This window comes from Prionailurus bengalensis, chromosome E1 (genome assembly GCF_016509475.1).
Source record: "Prionailurus bengalensis isolate Pbe53 chromosome E1, Fcat_Pben_1.1_paternal_pri, whole genome shotgun sequence".
Lineage (NCBI taxonomy): Eukaryota > Metazoa > Chordata > Mammalia > Carnivora > Felidae > Prionailurus > Prionailurus bengalensis.
The window spans coordinates 13,285,858-13,308,265 of record NC_057347.1 but is presented as its reverse complement, the minus strand read 5'-3'; the positions used below and the strand labels follow the sequence as shown (position 1 = coordinate 13,308,265).

The 22,408-nt window shown below is 44.2% G+C and overlaps 2 protein-coding genes across 2 annotated transcripts in view; one reads left to right on the top strand and one right to left on the bottom strand.

Moving 5' to 3' along the window:
- Nucleotides 1-2,743: 2,743 nt before the first annotated feature.
- ITGAE (integrin subunit alpha E) overlaps nt 2,744-22,408 on the bottom strand; it is a 72,861-nt gene continuing 53,196 nt past the window's right edge. Inside the window, 12 exon segments of the mRNA XM_043583380.1 lie at nt 2,744-3,289; nt 4,660-4,764; nt 9,111-9,206; nt 10,960-11,055; nt 11,368-11,424; nt 14,794-14,901; nt 14,985-15,048; nt 15,552-15,629; nt 16,328-16,407; nt 16,949-17,047; nt 18,439-18,571; nt 21,955-22,028. Coding sequence (XP_043439315.1) covers nt 3,194-3,289; nt 4,660-4,764; nt 9,111-9,206; nt 10,960-11,055; nt 11,368-11,424; nt 14,794-14,901; nt 14,985-15,048; nt 15,552-15,629; nt 16,328-16,407; nt 16,949-17,047; nt 18,439-18,571; nt 21,955-22,028 — 1,086 coding nt within the window. The 3' untranslated portion in view covers nt 2,744-3,193.
- HASPIN (histone H3 associated protein kinase) lies at nt 11,609-14,186 on the top strand. Its single transcript, XM_043583381.1, has one exon. The coding sequence runs from the start codon at nt 11,624-11,626 to the stop codon at nt 13,970-13,972; it is 2,349 nt and encodes a 782-aa protein (XP_043439316.1). The 5' UTR covers nt 11,609-11,623; the 3' UTR covers nt 13,973-14,186.

Genomic DNA, 22,408 nt, shown 5'->3' with positions numbered 1-22,408 from the left:
CGGACCGTGAGATCGTGACCTGAGCTGAAGTCGGACGCTTAACCAACTGAGCCACCCAGGTGCCCCAACCTAATCTGTACATTTAAATTAAAACCTCAAAGGTTTTCTTTTAGGAATCTGAAACACTGATATTAAGAATTATATGAGGGGCGCCTGGGTGGCGCAGTCGGTTAAGCGTCCGACTTCAGCCAGGTCACGATCTCGCGCTCCGTGAGTTCGAGCCCCGCGTCGGGCTCTGGGCTGATGGCTCAGAGCCTGGAGCCTGTTTCCGATTCTGTGTCTCCCTCTCTCTCTGCCCCTCCCCCGTTCATGCTCTGTCTCTCTCTGTCCCAAAAATAAATAAACGTTGAAAAAAAAATTAAAAAAAAAAAAAATTATATGAAAGAATAGAAGCAGTAGTTTTTCTTAAGAATGAAAATGTCCTATCAGGTATCACAGTTTACTGCAAAGTTATAATGAAAACTGGTATCAAAAACAGAATCCCATTTTCCTCAATGATCAGGTTGGCAAAATAGTGAAAATGTGATGATGCCCAGCTGGTGGCAATGGACACGGTGGCACTTTGATATTCTCTGAGTGGGGTTGTCAACTGATAGAAACCTTTTGGAGGTTGTCATCATCTATCAAAAACAACTGAATTGAAGTCTAGCTGACAATGTTATATTCGTTTCAGGCGTACGACGGTGATTCAACAACTCTACATGTTCTGCTGTGCTCACCACGAGTGTAGCTACCGTGTGTCACCATACAGTGCTGTCACAATGCCACTGGTTACAATCCCCGTTCTGTACCTTTCGTTCCCATGACTTATTTCGTCTATCAAAATTTTAAATGCACGTCATCTCGGAGCCAGTGATTGTGCTAGGAACTTACCCATCGACATACCTGAAAAGCACACCAGGGAGGATACGTGTTTAGAGATGTTCATCACACCTTTTCTTTGTAATAAAAAGAAGGAAAGAAATAGAAACACCCTGAATATCCACTTGTAGGGATCTGTTAGGTAAATACAATGCAGTGTATCATGGAACTGTTAAAAAGGATGGGGTAGATCTGCAGAGGTTGCTACCGAAAGATGCCTAAAATCCATTAGATGAAAAAGTAGGAGGGAGAACAATCTATACAATCTAATTCCTTTATCCACACATGGATATGCATATGCTGGTATATGCAGAGGAATATTTTTATTTTTTTTTTCAACGTTTATTTATTTTTGGGACAGAGAGAGACAGAGCATGAACGGGGGAGGGGCAGAGAGAGAGGGAGACACAGAATCAGAACCAGGCTCCAGGCTCTGAGCCATCAGCCCAGAGCCTGACGCGGGGCTCGAACTCACGGAGCGCGAGATGGTGACCTGGCTGAAGTCGGACGCTTAACCGACTGCGCCACCCAGGCGCCCCAAGAGGAATATTTTTAAAGAATACCTAAAAATGTATTAACAGTGGTTGCTTTTGGAAAGAGATTGGAGGTGGAGAGGAGAGGGAGACTAACTTTTTATTTTTTTAGATACCTTTGTGCTGTTTAGAATTTATCGTTTGCATAATGCTAAAAAGTGTTCCTTCAACTGTGGTACTGGTACAGGAACAAACAGATCAGTGAAACAAAATTAAATTTCCAGAATTTATATGCATTCATAGGAATTTCACGAGTAGTAACAGCAGAATTTTAATTCATTAATGGACATTTCACTAAATGACATAGAGACAGCTGTTATTCACTGGAAATAATATAGTTAGACTCAAGGTCAACAGGAAAACAGAAACCACTCTAGATATTTCAAGCAGAAAGGGATTTACTAATGAGAGTTATGTTTCAAATCTGTTGGGAGGGCTGGGAGATAAAAACGGGAGAGTCGGTATCACCCAGAGGTCGGGAGTTGCAGGGAGGGGCCGTGCTGTCGCACTGCCGCTCAGGGGTCTGTACTCACCTGCCTCCACCACTGCTGCCGCAACCAAAAGAAAGACCTCCTATCTTTCCACCTTCCACTCTCATTCAAGTGCCTTTCACTGGAAAAATCGAAATTAGAAACCCACCTCATAGGAGTCTGGGAGATGTTTGAAGCCTTTTAGCCCCTGCGAAATGGGAGAGCGTGAATAAGCAAAAAGGAGGTGGCTATTTCAGTTAATGGTGCTGTGAAAGTTCGTTATGCTTCTGGGAGAAAAACAAAACAAAAAGCAAAACTCAGTCCCTAATTTGCACTTTATACACGCACACATTTCAGAAAAAATTAAAAATTAAAAAAATAACGAAAGCATCTGAATTAGATCAAGAAGACAAGGATATCTTTCTACATTATATACTGATACACCATTTAATTTATTGCAATGACTTTTATGATCCATGAAAACAAAGACTGTTCCATCGCAGGGTTAAAAGTGGGGAGATGGGGCCAAGTTTTGACAGCAAGGGATATAAAAATAAAATAAGATACTAAGAGCGAAGCCGGCCTGTTACTAGGCCCTCATCTCTGTGCCCCCAACTCCCAGGCCAGGTTCCATCTCCTCCTGTGGAAGAATGCTCTCTCCTGGTGACAGTATTTACCAAGGAACAGAAGTCTCCCTGAGCAATTCACTGAGCAGGAAGCTGGGTAAGGATTAGCACGGTGCATTAAATAGATGTATTCATACATACAACAGAAATGAAATTACAGAACAGTCTTGCTTTTCTCCTCACCTTCTAGTTCCTGTTTTGGTGACCTCTGTTTTTCTACTTTTTACATTTGTTCCAGGCGTGCTTTTTTTGCGTTCTGATTTGAAGTAATAGGCCACATCTTAGGATCTTGAAAATGCCAGGATCTTTTGACCACTGTCCCCCAAGATGTACTTTGTAGAACACTATGTTGGGAGACATCAATGGAAATGCCAAGAAAAAAGCATTCTTAGGCAAATAAGGTTGGAAATTGCTATACCTCCTCTTGGAGAAAAAAAATATCACAAAGTATATTTCTGTATTAAAGGCACTTCTTTAAAGGAAAATTTAATTTTATTTAATTTCAAATGTTTCCCAAGTTTATTTTCTGCACAATACACAGACACTCTGGGGACAGTGTATGGTTAAAAAACAATGTTCCATTAACAATTTGTTAGATTCTGCTCTAGATCATCTTAAAAAAAAAAAAAAAAGTAACGACACCAAGTCTCTAGAACTTGAAGGACTAGCTGATGTTCTCTCCCAATGGATGAGGAAGCTGGTCCTAATTTTCTTCTGTGAGCAGATTCTCTGATTTCAGCGAGGCCTTCCGTGTGCTGTCCAAGTTCAGATGCTGGTATTTTCTTTTAAAAAAGCCAAACTAAAACAAAGGAGGGGAAGTCCCATTATAGACCTAAGATACCCATCTGTTTTAGAAAACCGTCATCTAGTTCTCTAGAACTTCTCACACCTCCTCTGAATTTCTCCCTGATAATCTGATCCTTCAAGATCAGTCTTAAAATGCTACCTTTCCACAAGCCTTTTCATTCTCCAGTCAGAAGTGATTTTCCACCTTCCTCTGAAACCCCAAACCTCCTTAACCTTTTTTTAAAATTTGAGTGAGAGAGCATGTTTGAGTAGAGAAGAAACAGAGGAAAGAGAAAGAGAAAGAGAAAAAGAGAGAGAGACACAGAATCTCAAGCAGGCTCCAAGCTCAGTGAGGAGCCCAATGCAAGCCTTGACCCCATGACCTAGGATCATGACCTGAGCCAAAATCAAGAGTCAGGCACTTAATGGGGCGCCTGGGTGGTTCAGTCAGTTAAGTGTCCAACTTCGGCTCAGGTCATGATCTTGTGGTTCACGAGTTTGAGCCCTGCATCAGGCTCTGCACTGACAGCTCAGAGCCTGAACCCTACTTTGGATTCTGTGTCTCCCTCTGTCTCTCTCCCTGCCCCACCCCAGGTCACAGTCTGTCTGTCTGTCTGTCTCTCTCTCAAATAAGTAAACATTAAAAAAAAAAAAAGTCAGACACTTAACCCATTGAGCCACTCAGCTGCCCTGCTCCTTAACCTTTTTTTAACTTAACTAATTCTGCAAAATATTATAATTTTGGCTATAATGGATCTTAGTTATATAAAAATACTCAGCCTACTACAGACAGTATGGCCTCCTACAGCAAGAAATGCACAATCTAGGGGCAGCTGGCTGGTTCAGTTGGTAAAGCATGAGACTCTTGATCTCAGGGTTGTTAAGTTCAAGCCCCATGTTAGGTATAGAGATTACTTAATTATAAAAAAAAAAAATTGAGGAAAAAAATAAAAGGGAAACTCACAATCTACTAGGAACAGAAATAATTATAATACAGTGTGATGACTGACACCTGGAAGGGTTTACAGAAAGTAGCTCACAGGAAAAGCACATAGCTCAGAGGACTGAGGAATCTCTGGGCTGGGTCTTAAGGGAAGAGTGTGAGCAAGGTGGGAAAGGGCATCGGGGTGGGGGGAAGGCAGTATAGACAGCAAGCACACAGACACAAACCTATTTAGTTACACGTGTTTGGAGGAAAAAGCAAGACTTAAGAGTTGAGAAGGGTAAAGGCTGGAGAGTGAGGATCTTGAAAGCAGTAAAAAAAAAAATGTCTGAACATTAAAACAGGGGAAGGAAAGTAAAGGATTTAAAATAGGGGAATGACCATCAAATCCGTTTTAGGAAAATCTCTGTATCTTAATACTTCACATGAGTAGAACTGACCTTGAAAAGGGTGATTATAATCACAATCAAAACCAGAAGGCCACCAGCACTGCTTATAAAGATGAGGCGCAAATACTCCTTCTCTTTCAGGAAGATGATAGTGATCTAGAACAAGATACAGAGATCATCCAGTAAGTCTCCTAAAGCAGATGAGAAAAAAATTCCACATGTTATTTTCAGGAGCAAAATATGAGAACTTGGCAACATTCTGTATATTGACCAAGACTGATGACAGTAAGGGAAAAAGCTAAAGTTTCCTGAAGCAGCATCTAAAATTACCTAACGAGGCTTTCAGTTTCTGGTTCCACATGTAGAGAGCGTGGTAGGCGCCACTCCGTACTAACAAGTAAAAAGCTGAACAGACTGAAAAAGCAACAACTCTTCTTGGCGCCCTAAGAGAGGGGAGGATACTTGGCAAACTGCTGCCCCCAAGATTAGCGAGACAGATAGATAAATACAGTCAGTAGAGGCTTCCCAGCGCTGGGGTAGGAAAACCCAATCTGTAATTCATGAATTAATCATGAGAAGTTCAGTACTGACAACTCTGAGTTAAAACCTCCAGGGAACCCAGTCATGTGGGAGCCTCCACAACACTATAAGGTTTTCCTCTAGGAGCTTGACCAGATTCCTACAGTAAATACTCGAGAAAAATCCCTTGATGCTTCTGGCAAGGGGAGAAGAAAAGGAACCATTTTGAAATAGGCCAGAGCACTCTGGCCTGCCATCGGGGGAAACTAGTTAATTGGAGCGTAACCTGCTAAGAGCCTAACTGACCCAGGGTAAGAGAAATACCCAACTCTAGGTATCCTGTCCCACCTAAGGGGACTGAAAAAAAAATGAGAAATACTTCTGAGGTTCACAGCCCAGAGGTGTAGGTTCACAGACAGGAGCATGGGCTCACTAAAAGACTGAAATCTAATCACAGGATGGTAGAGCACATAAACACTTCCTCCTTCCCCTCTTCCACACCTCACCACATCACTAAAGACCTATTTACAACAGTTCCTTTACCTGGTCCATCGTATCTGGTTATCAGGAAAAAAAATTACCAGGAAAAAAGAAAGAAAGAAAAAATCATAAAACATATCCAGATGCAAAAAACATTTTGAAGAGACAAAGCAAGCCTCAGAAGCAGACACGGAAAGGTGTTTGAATTATCGTCAGACTTGGAATTTAAAACAACTATGATTAACATGCTAAGGGCTCTAACAGATAAAGTAGACAGCATGCAAGAACAAAGACAAAGAACAGATAGGCAATAAAAGAGAGATGGAAATCCCAGGAAAGAACCAAAAAGAAATGCTAGAGATAAAAAAAACCACTGTAACAGAAATGAAGAAAGCCTTTGATGGGCTCATTAAAAAAAAAAGACTGGACATGGCCAAAGAAAGAATCTCTGAGCCAGATGTACCAAAAACAAAAAAAAGTCCTTGAAAAGCAAAGAGAACAAAAAATGGAGGAAAAAAATAACAACCCCCCCCCAAAAAAACAAAACAAAAACAAAAAACCAACAGCACAACAAAATTATGTAAAGGACAAAACACTTTACACTATTTTGGTCAGTCAGGAGATCTGTTAAGGATTATCTGACAGTTTTTAACAGAGGTCCCAAGGGACTGGTCTCTAGGTTTGAGAGAACACTGAAAGAAAATCAGTTTTACATCCAGCTCTGCCACTCTGTGTCCTTGGGCCCCCAGCTCATCATCTTCAAAATGATGACCTATTTTAAATGATCTCTAATGATCTTTCCAACTCTGTTCTGACATCATTCTGACAGCTCTTTTTGACCTTAGGGCACAAACCCCTAAAGTCTGATAACACGTTTGTCCCACATGAAATATGACAAAGACACTGGTCTGCTCTTCACCAAACTAAAGTATATGTTAAGATATGATAATGAATGCAAAATGGCATCCATGAATACTACAGGTGACCCTTCAACAACACAGGCTTGAACAGTGTAGGTCCACTTATATGCAGATTTATTTGTGATATAGTACTATAAATGTATCTTTTATGACTTTAACATTTTCTTTTCCCTAGCTTACTTCATTATAAGAATACAGTATATAACATAATAATATAATAAGACATCCAGTCAACGGTATACTATTAGTAGTTAAGTCTTTGGGGAGTCAAAAGTTATACATGGATTTTCGACTATGTGGGGAGCCGGCACTTCTAATCCTCAGGTTGTTCAAGGGTCAAGTGTACTTACAGAGTTCTTATATTAGAAGCATCCCCAGCATTGTCGTCTAAAGGCTGTCTCAATCTCAAGAGTCTAAACTCTCTTCTCACTAACAGGACTCAGCTGGAAAGCTCATCGGGGGTTGCTTCCCGAGACCCATTTATGGCCCTCCCAAGCTGTGGCCAGCATACAGACCATGCCCAGAGCATGTTCCCAGGACTTAAGTGGGGTCAGAGGGCCATCAAGACTTCTCTGCCTGCCCAAAACACTGAGTCCTTTCATGCAAGTGTCTAAGCAACAAGGTCGGGGATAACTGCTGTATGAGTTGGAAAGATGGACAAATTTACTCCTTTAAGGCCTCCTCCAATTAAGTTATAAATGCTGGTTACTTCCTAGGGTTGACCCTCCAGGCAACTATTTAATTCAGACGGAGCTGAGCTTAATAGGTGTAAGTTCTGGGCCTTGACAATAGAGAGGGAGCAAAGCAACAGACAGGGAGGAAGAACAGGAAGAGAGCTGGTTTTTCTTCTATGTAAGAGTGAAGTGGGGGGGCGGGTAGCAGGGGGAAGGACTTGAGAGTATGGGTTTATGAAAATAATGAAAGGAAATCCCAAGGTCATAGTGGTATAACAGGCCAGATCTGAGTAAAAGAAATGCTCCTCTTTCTCAAAGCCTCTTCCCCTTTTCCTCTTCTAAACCCACAGGTTCCAAAGGTACCCCAAAGCTACCCTGGTAAAGGTGAAGGAGAAGCGGGACACAGGGTACCTACTGCTTGCAGCTGAACACTGAATTTTTGAATTTTCTATCAGAAATCATGGCTGATCTAAGCTAATCATGACAGAGCTATTCCCCTTTGCCAGTGACTGACATGAGATCCAGTTCTCACTGACAAGATGTAAGGAGACAGCTGCTGGGAGTTTTTAGGAAAATTTCCCTTCCTACAAAGGGAAGTTTTGCTACTGATCTCTTGCTTCTTATTTTGTATCCTGACACATGAAAACGCAGCACTTGGAGAGGTGGTAGCTTTGTGCTGGCCACAAGGGAAGGTATCACCAACACAGATGGAAGGGCACAAGATTCAAAGGAGCCAGGCCGTTGACCAGACAAACAACAGATGCCCTTATGGTACCTTAGTGGGAGTTTTCCCTTACTTGCAAATGAAACGCACTTGGATACATAGGTATTTACACTCACAGGTTCATTCTACCCTTATTGCTTATTGTCAGGAACAACTTAACACTTTGCTTAGGGTATTGAATTTAAAGAAAGGAAAATAATTATAAGGAATCTATGTATAGAAATAAAAGCCATCAGCAAGAGGAAGAAATAAATAATTCACAAATGTGCATATAAGAAACTGTTAACCATAACACCCTTTGGGAAGAAGGAGCTGGGGGCATGGGAAAGGGGGGGAATGAAGGAACCATTATTTTTCATTTGATATTTTTCTGTAAGGCTTGGATTTTCTTGTTCTTCTATTTTTTTAAATCTAGGCAGTGGGACAATGGGGCACTTCTCTTTCCCCCATATAATTTTCTGTATTAGAAATAGTTAAAAAGAAAAGTGTTATTTCTGACATGTCTAGAGAACTGTTCGTTTCTCGTCCCCCAGGAAGGAAATCAGAGAACCTAACATTTAGCAATCCAGCTCATTTTCTTGACATCCCCTCCAGTAATGATCATGCCTGACTAAAGGGCCCACAGATGGATTCTCTCTCAAGCCAGGAGCACATCTAGGTTAAGTGTCAACAAGAATGACAGCTCAGAGTAGCACACACAGCATTTAGCCCATAGATCACAGACATTAGTATGATTTGTGGTCACACTTTTGCAAAAGAAATCCCAAGTGTTCCAGTATTTAGTTTAAGATTTATAAAAGAATTATGCATTCCTGAGTATTGTAACTGGTTAATACCATAACTAAACAATACTACACACGAGGAAGGCAATTAATGTATACAAAAAAATAATTTCTCACTTGGCAAATTTTAAAAATACAATACACTCTCAAATCAAAGTATACATAGCTGTTGATTTCAGCCTAGTTATTTCAGCTTAAGCCTCTTACTCGATTGCTTCATTTCACAGATGGAAAAATGGAGGTTGATGCTGGCTAATTCAAGGTCACAGAGGCAGCTCGTGGTAGAGTCAAGATCAGAGGTGTTAAGACTGAAAACAGGAAGAGTGCTGGTACAGGGGCTCTAAGGCTAGGCACAGTCTCCCCAGGACACTGTCCAGAACAACAGAAAACAGCCAGGGATTACCTTAGTTCTGTGGTTCTCTGCATTCAGCCCCTCATACAGAGATTTGTTGAAAGTTATTTCACCAAGGATCTGCAGTTCATTTACATCTCTCTGTAACTATAAGATAGAGGGTAGATAAAACATATTTTAGACATGGACTTACTATTTTTGAACAGCATCTTTTCCTTTATATGTGTTCCTTCTCCTGTATTCCTTTGTCTAGTTAGTGGTCTTGGCAACCACAGTTACCCAAGCAAGTATCCTGCAATCGTTCCCCAACTGCTTTTCCTTTGCACTTTACCTCATGTCACAACACCATTCACCAGCCCCGAATCAGTTCCTGACAATTCTCCTTTTTGTTCTTTCTCTCATCTGTCTGTTTTCTCCAACCCTCATTGCTACTCCTTCAGTTCAGATCTCATCATTCTCATCTGGATCACTGTGAGGTGTTACACTCGATCCTCCTATTTCCCACTTTAGAGTGAGTGATCAGGGAAGGCCTCTCTAAGGTAATGCCTGAGCTAATTATAAGAAACCATGCACATAAAGATACAGGGGAAAAGCACTGTCATGCAGAAGGGACAGCAAGTACAAAGATCATGTGGCCAGAACAATATTGGAGAAAGGACAATATCTGGAGTATAAGAAGTGGGGAGTGGCAAGTGGAGTGGCCCTGGGTGGCTCAGTTAAGCATGTGACTTCAGCTCAAGTCATGATTTCACAGTTTTGTTGAGTTTGAGCCCTGCTCAATTCAGAGCCCATTTCGGATCGTCTGTCCCCCTCTCTCTTTACCCTTCCCATGCTCGCTCTCTCTCTCAAAAATAAATATTAAAAAAAGGGGGCTGGGTGGCTCAGTTGGTTGGGCATCCAACCATTTCAGCTTGGGTCATGTTCTTGGAATTTGTGAATTCAGGCCCCGCATCAGGCTCTATGCTGACTGACAGTGTGGAGCCAGCTTTGGATTATCTCTCCCTCGCTCTTTGCCCCTCCTCCTCCCTCCCTCCCTCCCTCTCTCTCTCTCAAAATAAATGAATAAACTTTTTTTTAAAAAAGTGGGAAAGAGGAGAGTACTAAGAGATAAAGTTGAAGTAGCAAAGACTAGATCATGCAGTACCTTGCAGGCCACTGAAAAAGTATGTGTTTTAGTCTAGAAGTATTCACTTTTTAATTAATTTGTTAAAAAATATTTTGGAGAGAGCACACGCACAAGTTGGGGAGAGGGGCAGAGGGAAGGAAAGAATCTTAAGCAGGCTCTACGCTCTGCGCAGAGCCCAACATGGGGCTCAATCCCACGACCCTGGGATCATGACCTGAGCTGAAATCAAGAGTCAGACCTTCAACTGACTGAGTCATTCAGGCGGCCCTAGTCTAGGTGTATTCAAATGTCACTTTTTTTTTTTTTTGGAGAGGCGTGGCACAATGTTTACTTTTAAAATAGCTGTTATGTGAAGAAAGATTTGTAGAGGCCATGGCAAGAGCGCAGACAAGAGGAAGAGGCAGGTTACTGTAATAGCTGGAGCAAAAGATGGTGGCCAGAACTACAATAGTAGCAGTGGAGATGGAAAGAAGTGAATGGATTTAGAATACATTTTGGAGGTGGAATGATAGAGCTTGCTGCTGTAATAGATATGGGGATGTAGGAAAGGAAGGAGAGAGTCACAAGTATTTCCTAAAATAAATAACTAGAGTAAGTTACCCTACTAAGTTACCCCAAGTAATTGAGTAAAGTACAGATTGAGGCAAAAAGTAGATCGAGACACCTGTTTTGGACATGTTACATTTGAGATGCCATTAATTTTTCTCCGAAAGATAGGAGATGCACGTGAGGAACAAGTGAGTCAAATCTGGAGCATTTCACCATCTCAAGTACCTGCTGAAATTGACTCAAGTAGAGCTCTGCAGCCACCGTTACGTTTTCCTTATTTGAAGTGATGACACAGTTCACTGAATGCCATTTTTTCCCATGCTGAAAAGGAAACTCTGGTTATAATTAGCACAATCCCTTTTTGAGTGCAAAAGATGAAAGCTTTAACACTTAGCACGCAGGGCACATTAAGATACCAGAAAAGAGGGTGTATACAGTTTCAGTCCTCACCTTGGCTCAAGCAAAGCCACAGATATGGCTAACGTTACCCAGAGAAGAGGCTAAGGAGCGCCTTGAGGCCGCCCTGCATAGGTTTTCAGGAGTAAACGTCGGGGAAAGGAGCATCGGACCTCTCACGTCACCCGCTTCAAGCACTTCTTCCCTCCCTCGGCCTCTCGGGAAGGCCGCGCTCACCTGAACAGGATCGCTCCCGCACCTTTCCACCTGAGTCTGGCTGCACAGAGTGTGGTCCTGAAACGAGAGCCATTCCACAGCGGATATGAGGACGCCAAACTATCAGTTATCCGCCCTCTCCCAGCCCCGGCGAGACCCATCGTGATGCGCATGCGCATGGCCGGACGCTAGGACCCAGCAGTCCTAGCTGGCGGGCGCTTCTGCCTTCAGGAAGTCTCGCGGTGTTTGCATTTGAACCTCTGGGCGGGTGCCGACGATGGCGGCGTCGCTCCCGCGACCCGGGAATCGGCTCTTCCGAACGTATGGGGCTGCGGGCGGCGGGGGGCCGCGGCGGCGACCCGGCAGGGCAGCGGCGCAGTGGTTCCCGCCGAAAGACCGGAAGCGTTTATTCAGCAGCAGCAGTAGCAGCGACGCCAGCAGCGGCGGCCCCTCGCGCTCTATCGCTTCCGACGATCCCGACGACCCAGACTTCCTCGGCTTTCCGGTGGGTCGACGGCGGAGGGGCCCTGGCGGTCGAGTCTCCGAGGACCGGCCGAGTCTGATCGCGACCCCAAGACGCCTGAGGCTGCGAGCTCGGCCTCCGCAGAACTGCAGCACCCCCTGCGGGCCGCTCGAACCGCCGCCCTTCTCTAACGGCAACCCGTGCCTACTGAGCCCGGACCTCAGTGCGTGCAGCCGGCCCGGGGACGGCGGCGAGCTGGGCACCAGTGCCTCCCTGTTCAGCAGTCTGGCCTCTCCTGGCCCCGGCCTCCCAGCGCCAGGAGACAGTGTCCTCGGGACCGGCCCCGCCGCCTCTTTGGATGCAGCCTCTGAAGTTCCGAGTGGCTTGCACCTCCCAGCAGCCTCCCTGGACCCAGCATCCCTCCACCGCCTCCAGGAGGCAGCAACAGGAGGAGGCAGGTTCACTAGGTTGGCCCACCAAGCCCATGCCAACCTCAGGTCAGCTCTCTTTAGTGTCACGGACTCTGGAAACCCTGAGGATTCTGAGAGTGGGGCAGTTGGGAGGAATATGAGGGAGTCTTGCTGTGAAGTGGAACAGACGGGGAAGAGGCTGGAGAGGCCAGGTTTTTCAAGCATGGGTAAGAAGAGGGCCACAGACCAGGGCTGTTGTCAACAGATTGGGTCTCAAGGGGCTGCCCAGATAGACTCCGAGGAGGCAGATGGTTGCAAGGGCTGTATTGTACCTGGGGAAATCAACAGGCCTGAGAGAACTGGGCCTAGTCGAAAAAGGAAACTGCAGGAAACAGTAGAAACCTCCCTTCTCCATTACCACCAGTTTAAGAGGGACCAAAAGAGGGAAAAAGACTCATCCCTCACCCAGGACCTGACTCATTTACAGAATGCCTCTTGGACCAAAGCCAGGGCTTCTTTCAGTTTCCACAAGAAGAAGATGGTGACTGCTGTATCAGAAGTATGCAGTAGCTACACCGTTGCCAGTTCTCTCTCTGAGTCCCTCATCTCTGAATATCCAAACCCTCCTGTTACGAACAGAACAAATAGTGCCGTGTCTCCTTGGAACTGCTCTTCCATGTATTTGCTAACCCCGTTTAAGACACTACATGTCACAGACAAAAAGGTATCAGATGCTGAAAAGGTTTACGGGGAATGCAATCAGGAGGGCCCTATCCCCTTTAGCAATTGCTTTTCCACAGAAAAATTGGAATGCTGTCAGAAGATTGGAGAAGGGGTGTTTGGTGAAGTGTTTCAAACAATTGTTAATCACACACCTGTTGCCCTAAAAATCATTGCTATTGAAGGACCAGATTTGGTCAACGGAGCCCATCAGAAAACTTTTGAGGAAATTCTGCCGGAGATCATCATCTCCAAAGAGTTGAGCCTTTTGTCTGATGAGATACACAACCGTACAGAAGGCTTTATTGGTTTGAATTCGGTGCACTGTGTTCAAGGATCTTACCCTCCCTTGCTCCTCAGAGCCTGGGACCATTATAACTCAACTAAAGGGTCTGCAAATGACCGGCCTGACTTTTTTGAGGAAGACCAGCTCTTCATTGTGCTGGAATTTGAGTTTGGAGGGATTGACTTAGAGCAAATGAGAACGAAGTTGTCCTCCATGGCTACTGCAAAGAGCATTCTACACCAGATCACAGCATCCCTCGCAGTGGCCGAGGCATCCCTGCACTTTGAGCACCGAGACTTACACTGGGGGAATGTGCTCTTAAAGAAAACCAGCCTCAAAGAGCTCCAGTACACCCTCAACGGGAACACGAGCACTATCCCCACCCGTGGACTACAAGTCAATATCATTGACTACACCCTGTCACGGTTGGAACGGGATGGGATCGTGGTGTTCTGTGACATTTCCATGGATGAGGACCTATTTACAGGTGAAGGTGACTACCAGTTTGAGATCTACAGGCTAATGAGGAAGGAGAACAACAACTGCTGGGGTGAATATCACCCTTATAATAATGTGCTCTGGCTCCATTACCTCACAGATAAGATTCTGAAACAGATGACCTTCAAGATTAAATGTAACACCCCCGCCATGAAGCAAATGAAGAGAAAGATCCAGCATTTCTATAGGACAATGCTGAATTTCAGGTCTGCCACTGACCTGCTCTGCCAACACAGTCTGTTTAAGTAAGTCAGACATGCCTTACAGGCCCAAACTGAGACGGTACTGGTCTTAAAGCCCTTGATGCTGTTTTCAGCCTTCATCCCCAGAGCAGGGTGGATTTCCCATTCTAAATGTTTCTAATCAACTTTTCAAACAAGAATTTTGTTTCCTAGTAGAAACTAAAATGTTTCTGAAGTTAACAAATGTTCTTTAAAAATAAACTATACATGGGAACAAGTGATTACAATTTAGAAGTCCTCTTTCTGTCAGCAGAGTCCATTCTATAAATGCCTTTCCATATATCCATTTCTGAGCCTTGACATTTCATGTACCTTGAGCTAAATAAATAAGTAAATAAGGAAAGCCAAAGACCTCAACTTTCATACTGATGAGAGCCTGTGGCTGTAGGTACCATAAGGGAACCATACTACAGATGAAGAGTCAACTGAGAGTAAAGAGGCTGTAGCAAAGCAGAAATAGACTGGAGGGAGGAAAGGAAGATGGTAAATTTATAGGGAGAAGTGCAAGAAATATCTCATGTTTATCAAGCTCATTTGCCAGTCACAAAGACAAGCAGAATTTATCAGTTTCAGAGGGAAAGTAAGTATCTCCATGGGTATTAAAAAGGTTTGAATTTTTGCTTATTTTTCACCAAGGGGAGGAAAACAGAAGTGTTGCTTTAAGAGCTGAATGGTTGATATTTCTTGTGAACATGACTTTGGCAATGTGTTCTCAGGTTAACTAAACATGTTTTTACTCCTTTTCTAGAACTCTGGTTTCATACCTTTGAGAATCCATAGTCACTTTGAAAAGAGGTGTGATCATGATAAAGAAATGCCTCTAAGTACCTGAATTTTTGTCACGTTTTTCACTCTTATAATCTGGAGATCTTGTAATTTGATTGGAACACAAATTTGCAGCTGGAATTCGGCTCCAAAGAGATTTTCCCCATGTATCTGCAAAATAAAATCAGAGCGTGGGAAATCAAACTGGTGTTTTGCCACCTGTAACTTTGCAATTATAGGCACTAAGCACTTACATTGAAGAAGAATTCTTTGTAGACGGAAAGCCCCTGGCTTGTGTTCATGTATATCACTGACGGTCTGCAATTGAGACGATATTTGTTAGGCCTCAAGGCCCCCTTTCAAAGGAGCCTGAATGCTACCAACTGTATACACTAAGAAAGAGGGTACCAGATCCTTAAGATGAATCAAAGCTGAATATCAAAATGTAGAGTGGCGGTAGGGCAGCTGGGATCAGGTAGGCTATTTGAATTCTGTATATTAGGGCTGGTTCTGTGTGTGTCTAATTATCATTCCTCAGAGTGGCCTTACTTTTCTCTTTCCTTATTTCTCAATGCCACAGCTCCTCTCTTCCCTCCTTAGCATTACGTCAGTAACTTTTTGTAGCAAGACCAGCAGGCACTGCTCCCCCTTTGGTTACTACCATGTGTTTCTAGGACCCAACTGTTAGTGCCCCAGAGATCAGTGGGAGCCTGGGCTTTAAGCAGCCTCCTATCAGTGAAGGACAAGGCCCACATCCACCCCGACCACCAGTTCCCACAAGAGAGAATTCCTGCAGGTGTTGGCCCCTCGGAAGTACTTACTTGGGAAGAACTGCAATGAAGGCATGCTTGAACTGAAGGCTGTGGGTCTTTGTGACCAAAGACTGTTTTCCATTGAAACTAGGAAATAAGAGTGTCAGTTGACAGCACACCTGCTTTGTACACAGCTACTTACATACCTTGGCTTCTCCGGGTCAGTGAGGGTCAGGTAAGAAAAGACTCTTGAAGATAAGTAATTAGAGTGCAGAAGACCATACTTGGAGAAACACTGATTTTAAAAGAGTTTCTCAACCTTGACAATATTGACATTTTGGGCCAGATAATTTTTTGTGAGAAGCTATCCTGTATGATGTTTAGCAGCATCCCTGGCCTCTCCCCACTAGATAGCAGTAGCACCCTCCACCCCCTGCTCCAGGTTGTGGCAACAAAAATGTTTTCAGGCACTGCCCTTGAGGGGCAGAATCATCCCCATTTGTGAACCCTTCCCTAACACTATACCCTACACCCCCAAACATAGAAGTTTTGCAGATGACAGAACTTCTCCAAAGTTAAATGAAACAGAATTAGAACTTGCGTCCAAGGCTAATTTACCAGACGCTAAGCTAGTTTTGCTTTGTGTGTCACTAAAAGAAGGTTTTCAACATTTCTGATAGCAAGAAGGGAAAGCCAGGTCACTGCAGCAGCATAGGTTCTTTTTATGGGTTCACTGAGGCTCTTCCTGAGCAGTGAGGGAGCCATAACTCTTAACACACACGCACGGGATAGAGACTTCTCCCAGGGCCACAGCCTGGACCTGCTCTGACACAGACAGTACTTACTTGGTGGCTGTCACAGTGATACTGGCTGTCCTGTTTGGAAAGGCATTCTCTTCTAGCTGCCAAACTACTGAAAAGATTGCCTATTTAAAAAAAAAAAAAAAAAAAAAAAAAGTCACGTGGTTCCTCTCTATACCAGCCACAATTCAGATTGCCTCCTACTAACAGACCTGGGAAGCAGTTCATATTCACATTTTTATAGCACAGGATGCTTCCACATCTATTATTCCATGTAAGCCTCACAATGTCAATATGGAATAAGCTGGGCAGACAGCATTATTCCCTTTGTACAGGTGAGGAAACCACTTCAGAGCTTGCCCACGGCACAAAGATCATCAGTGGCAGATCAGGGACTCCCTTCACAATAACAACTCTGGGTCTGCCGCTCCCCCCATACTACTCCCAACTTCACTCTGCTGTAATGGGGGTGAACCAGCAATTTGCGGCTATATCTCCCATCCCACCACTCCCTACTTTGAGAGCAAACTTGGCAGCTCTAAGCTCTGCTGAAGGGGTTGATTACAGTACAGTGTGGAGACCACAACTAAGAGATTCAGATGAGACCGGGAACGTGAGAGACACCAAGTCCAAGTTAGAAGAGTCAGCTGACCAAAACAGACTCACAGACGACCTCCTGAGTATAGGGTGACCAATCTTGCAGTTCATGACCAGCACAGAAGCAGTTGGCTTAGGGTCATCACACCAAATGTCTGGAGAAGGAGGCTGTTAACACAGAAAAGACCCTGTTTTTAAAGAGCAAAAAAGGAAGCATTTGCCTCATACCAATTCAAATATTCACTGATTTTCTACATGCCAGAGCTCAGGCTTTATCTGCCAGGAGTCAGGACACAAATCAGATTTGGTCTCTGTCTTCCTCACAAGCTGGGCAAAAGGGATCAGTAGTAGGTAGTTGAGGAATTTAAATACAAGGCCCAGGGAGTGGTTCTGTAAAGTTGCGAAGGGAGTCCCTGATCTGCCACTGAAAAACAGTATCGAAAGAGGTGAAATCCAACAAGGAGGAAGGAATCTGTGAAGTCTTCATTGGTAGCGAGGCATTTGAAATGGGCCTTGGACCAATGCAAACTTAATATCCTGAGATGGGCTGGAAGGCTAGCATGAGCCAAGCACTGCCATGGAGCCTTTCTCAACCATGGATCTTCATCTAGACCACTGAATACAGAAGGTGATTTCATGGACAATTTTCTTAATTCTCCCAAGGATAGTGCAACACCACTTCCACTCAAGAAGCTTATGAGGTAATTTCATTATTTTCAGGTAATCGATGCTATCCTAGCTCAAATAGCCTAAGACCCCAGGGACAAACCTGTAGTTTGACAAAGGCAGGTTTAATGATTGCTTACAATGAGGAAAACTGCACCAGGGTATGTCTGTCTCACGAAACAAAAGCAAAGACAGTTAAAGGATTCCGGGGAAGGGTGCAGTTCAGGTGAAATATAAGTAAAGCAGAGTTTTGACAGGCTCTACTAACTAAAGCAGGGCCAGACCCAGGGACGCCTTCCTTGGAAACTATTAGGGTGGATTTGTAAAGTTGTGTCCAGAATGCTTTGTCTGAAGCGCTGTACCTCAGATGAAAGCTTCTCTTCAAAGTGACATATTATCCAGTCAAGAGTGAGATGGTTTCATAATTACAGATAGAACTTCAAGCAGCAAAGTCTCTGATTGCCTATGATTTTAGAGAACACTTTTCAGTGTTACTTCACAGCTGCAGGATGTCCTTGGGAGAATTAGTTTCCTAGTATCTTGCAGCTGGCTTTGAGTCTGTGATCCCAGGTTGATGAATGGCAGGGCAGACTTTTACTTTCCCGGTCCCGGCTAACTTAGAGAATATTTTCCTCTCAGAACCCTGGTTAAGAAAGGCTGCAGGCAAGGAGTGACTGCAGAACGGCATCACTGGTGGCTCTTTAGGCAGAGAATAGCACGACTGAACCCATAGCACAGCATGCAGCTGGACTGGAGGGGATCCATCTAGTTTATTGGATGGACCTGGATGAGACTGGAGGCAGGGAGACCAGTTCAGAGGTTGCCATAAAAAAGCAGGTGTACAGGAAGGGACAGCCATGAGTGTATGTTTCCAAAACTGCCATCGTAGTTACCTTCTGTATCCTCTTAAACTGTAAGTTTCTGGGGTAATTCAAAGCCATGCTCGTCATGTAGGAATCTTCCCCAGAGTTAGTTAGGTTAATGTTCAGAGTCAGCTCCTTTGTGAGACCCACCACCAATTCCTGCCTGCACAGCAGTAGGCAAATAGATACATGTTACCAATTTATTTGATCTGTAAAAACCTCAATGCAATACAATAGCACAATCTTAACTAACTTCTTAAATTGCCTAAAGGATACATTTAGCCTAGATTTTCTTCCCCCTCAACATAAGCAAACACCTGGACTGCTATCCCCCCTCAGTTGCTATGTGAGACGGTGATAATGCTTCCCATTATTTGGTGCTTACTATATGGCAGGGACTGTGCTCGATGCTTCACATCCTCAATTAATCCTCGTAATAACTGTATAAAATAGTATGGTTACTGTCCATTTCATAGAAAAGGAAACAGAAGCCAAGAAAGTCTAATTTGCCTGAGGTCTAATGGTCTCAAAAGGGGGGTTGGGAAAACTATAATTAAATACTCTTTCTACTGCCAATTCACTGCAACCCTAGGCAAGGTACTTCATTACACAAATTCATCCATTTCATATATACTTATGGAGTACTTTCTCTGTGCCAGATACTCTGCTCAATACTGGGGCGTCTAGGTGGCTCAGTTGGTTAAATGTATGGTTTAAAACAGTCTGTTCAGACTTGAGAAGACTTGGGATTTGTGAGAGCTTCCTTCAGTCCACTGAGGTGCTGTGGGACCCCAGAGTATAGAACCACTATCCATAACCAAGATCTGCAGGAGAACACATTAGCGATATAAGGAAAATTTCCTAGCCACCTAGGAAATCTGTTCAAAAACAGAATATGAAGCTCTGGGAAGTACTGTGACATGTGTTTTGTTGTTGTGGTAGTATTCTTTTTGTTTCATCAGAACTGAGAAGAGGATAGATTGATTAGCAGGAGAGAGGGTGGGGAGACAACTAGAGCCTGCTGTGGAAATCCACTGAAGAGATGGCAAATGCCTGGGACACCTGGGCGCCCCAGATGGTTAAGCATCCAACTTCGGTTCAGGTTATGATCTCCTGGTTCATGGGTTGGAGCCCCACGTCGGGCTCTGTGCTGACAGCTCAGAGCCTGGAACTTGCTTCGGATTCTGTGTCTCCCTCACTCTCTGCCCCTCTCCCACTCACACTCTGCCTCTCTCCTTCAAAGATAAACATTTTACAAAATTAAAAAAAAAAAAAAAAAGGATGGCAAATGCCTGATGTAATATAGTAGTAGTGGGGATAGAGAGAAGGGATAGAAACCAGGTATGGTAAGGCCACACTTGTAACCAGAGCAGCAGAGAGAGGAGTCAAGGATGAGCCCTGAATTTTCACACTGGATGACCAAGTGGTCCTAGTCGTGAGGGAGAGAACACTGGGGAAGACCAGAGGGTGGCAGCTGACAGATGAGTTCAGGCAGGGATATAAAAAGAGGTGCCTATGGCATAAGAAGGTAGAGATGTTGAAACATCAGTTGGCTAAACTGTTCTAGAGCCCACGAGAGAGATCTGAGAGCCACTGTTCTATTTCACAGGGATTCTTAACCTGAGGGCCAGGGGCAATTTCAGAGGGTCCCAAATGCAAACACTTATGTTTTATGCCCATGTCATCTTCGAGCTTTTTCCTTCGATTCTTTAGGAGATCCATGTCCATAAAAAGGTTGAAACCCCTGAAACATTTGGATGCTAAGGATTAGACTCAATCATACTTTTTGAAAAAAGAAGAGACTGGTTACTATTTACACTAGGGGGTGATGTAGGGCCAGCTGTGTGTGCTATATATATCCCAAGGAGTTGGCTGGGAGGGAAGTTCTTGGCTGTAATTAATTCCTGTTGGAAACAGCTGCATCTGTTTATTAGGCTGGATTCCAAAACACTCAGAAGTCTTGAACTGGATCCTTAGCAATTGGGATGGGCCGCACTAAGCCATCCACAATTCCTACAAATGTCTATGAAAAGGCTTACCAGGACTCAGGCAACAGCGTTCTTCCACCCAGATGCCAACTCCGGCCAATGGGCCATCAGTGCCATGTTATGTGTGCAGCACTACTAGCCAGGAAGGGCATTTTAAGACCGTCACGTGTCCAAAGTCAAACTCCTTATCTCTTTTTCTCCACCCTGCCTTCCAAAATCAGTCTTCTAAAGGCTTCCCCAATTCAGTTCTTGGCATCGCCATTATTGTGGAGTTCAGTGTGATCCAAGGGAACTTTCGCAGTAATGGAAATAGTCTATATCTGTGCTATTCAATATCACTGGCCATATGTGGGTGTTGAGCCCTTGAAATGTGCCTAGTTCAACTGAGGAACTAAAATTTTAATTTTACTTAATTTTAATTAATTTAAATAGTTAAATGTGACTAGTGGCTACTGTATTGGACAGCACAAATCTAGATGTTCAGGATGAAACCATGGAAGCTGCCTTAGACCCTTCTTTTTCTCTTACTCCTCTGATCCAATCTGTCATCAAGTCCTGTGGGCTCTAACTTCAAAATATAGGCACCTTTACCTGCTACCACTTTGGCCCAAGTCACCATCGCTTCTCACCTGAGTTATTATAATAGATCCTTACTATCTCCCTGCTTACACCTTTGTTCCTGCAGTCTACCACACAGCAGCAAGAATGAGCCTGTTAAAATGCAAGATCCTGTCATTCGTCTGGCTTCCCAGTTCACAATAAAAGCCCTTATGCAGGGCCTCAGAAGTCCCATATAACCTTTCTCCCTGCCCCCACATTACCTCTCCCTCATTCTACTGCAACCACACTGGTGTCCTGGCCATTCCTCCCACCTCCAGGTATGCTCCCATCTCAGGGAATTTGCAGCTGCTCTCCCTGCAGACACCCACAGAGTTCATTCCCCAATCTCCTCCTGTGTGTACCAAAATGTCACCACAGCCCTTTCCTGACCACTCCAAAACTTCAATCCACCCCCACCCGGCACTTTCTCCCACCTTCCCTGCCTTTTCTTCATAGTACACCTCATCAACATAAAATGTACCTACTATCTTCTCCTCCTAAAACACCAGGAGGGCAAGGCTGTTTTGTCTATGTTGTTTGCTGATGTATCTCCAGCATGTAGAGTGCCTGGCACAGAGGAGATGCTCCATAAATATTTAATGAATTAGTTAAGTAATTGGGTTAACAGGTGAGCCAAGGAAGAGGCTACCTCTACCTGGGGTAGTCCTAGGAGCAAGAAACACTAGGGTATGAAAATAGCATTGTCCAGGGTGTCAGAGACCTGGGTTCAAGTCCACCAAATGAGCTCTGTGATCCCACACAGTCCCTCAGCTACTGAGTCTGTTCCATAATCTATAAGACAGAAATACAAATCTCTTGCCTCCCTCATCGTGTGGCTGACGACCCAGTGAGGTAATAGATTCAAAGCCCTTTGTGGGCCATGAGGAAAAGTCAAATTTTGTTGAGGGGTTTGCCGGGTACACCTTCAGGAGAAAGTTAGTTGCAGTTGACAACTCACTGAGAGGTGGTGATGGCCATCTGTAAGTCAGCAACACAAAACAGCTTATTCGTGCAGTTCTTCTCATAGGGCAGCTATAAGCAAACAGAGAGAGGCAGGGGTCAGACCAGGGACACCACCGTCCCTGGGAGCTTTGCCTCTCGGTCTTCTCCGTAGGACACACCTCTCCTTCCTTAGACTCTGAGAAGTGCAGGTAGAAGGACGTGAAGGCCAACAGACTGGGGTTGTACCCATGTGGCCAAGAGGGCTGTGACTGTGACGTTCCTTGACCTGTCAGGGGTACGGAGTGTGCTTGGTCTTACAACAAAGGTACACCAGGATTTAGGCCTCTGGCCAAGGTGAAAAATGGGGGGACCTTCATGGAATGGCGGGGGTGCCTGTCACATTTATATCATGGGAATTAAGCAGCAGGCTTGCTCACAACTCACTAATCTGAACATTTTAGGGAGGAAAA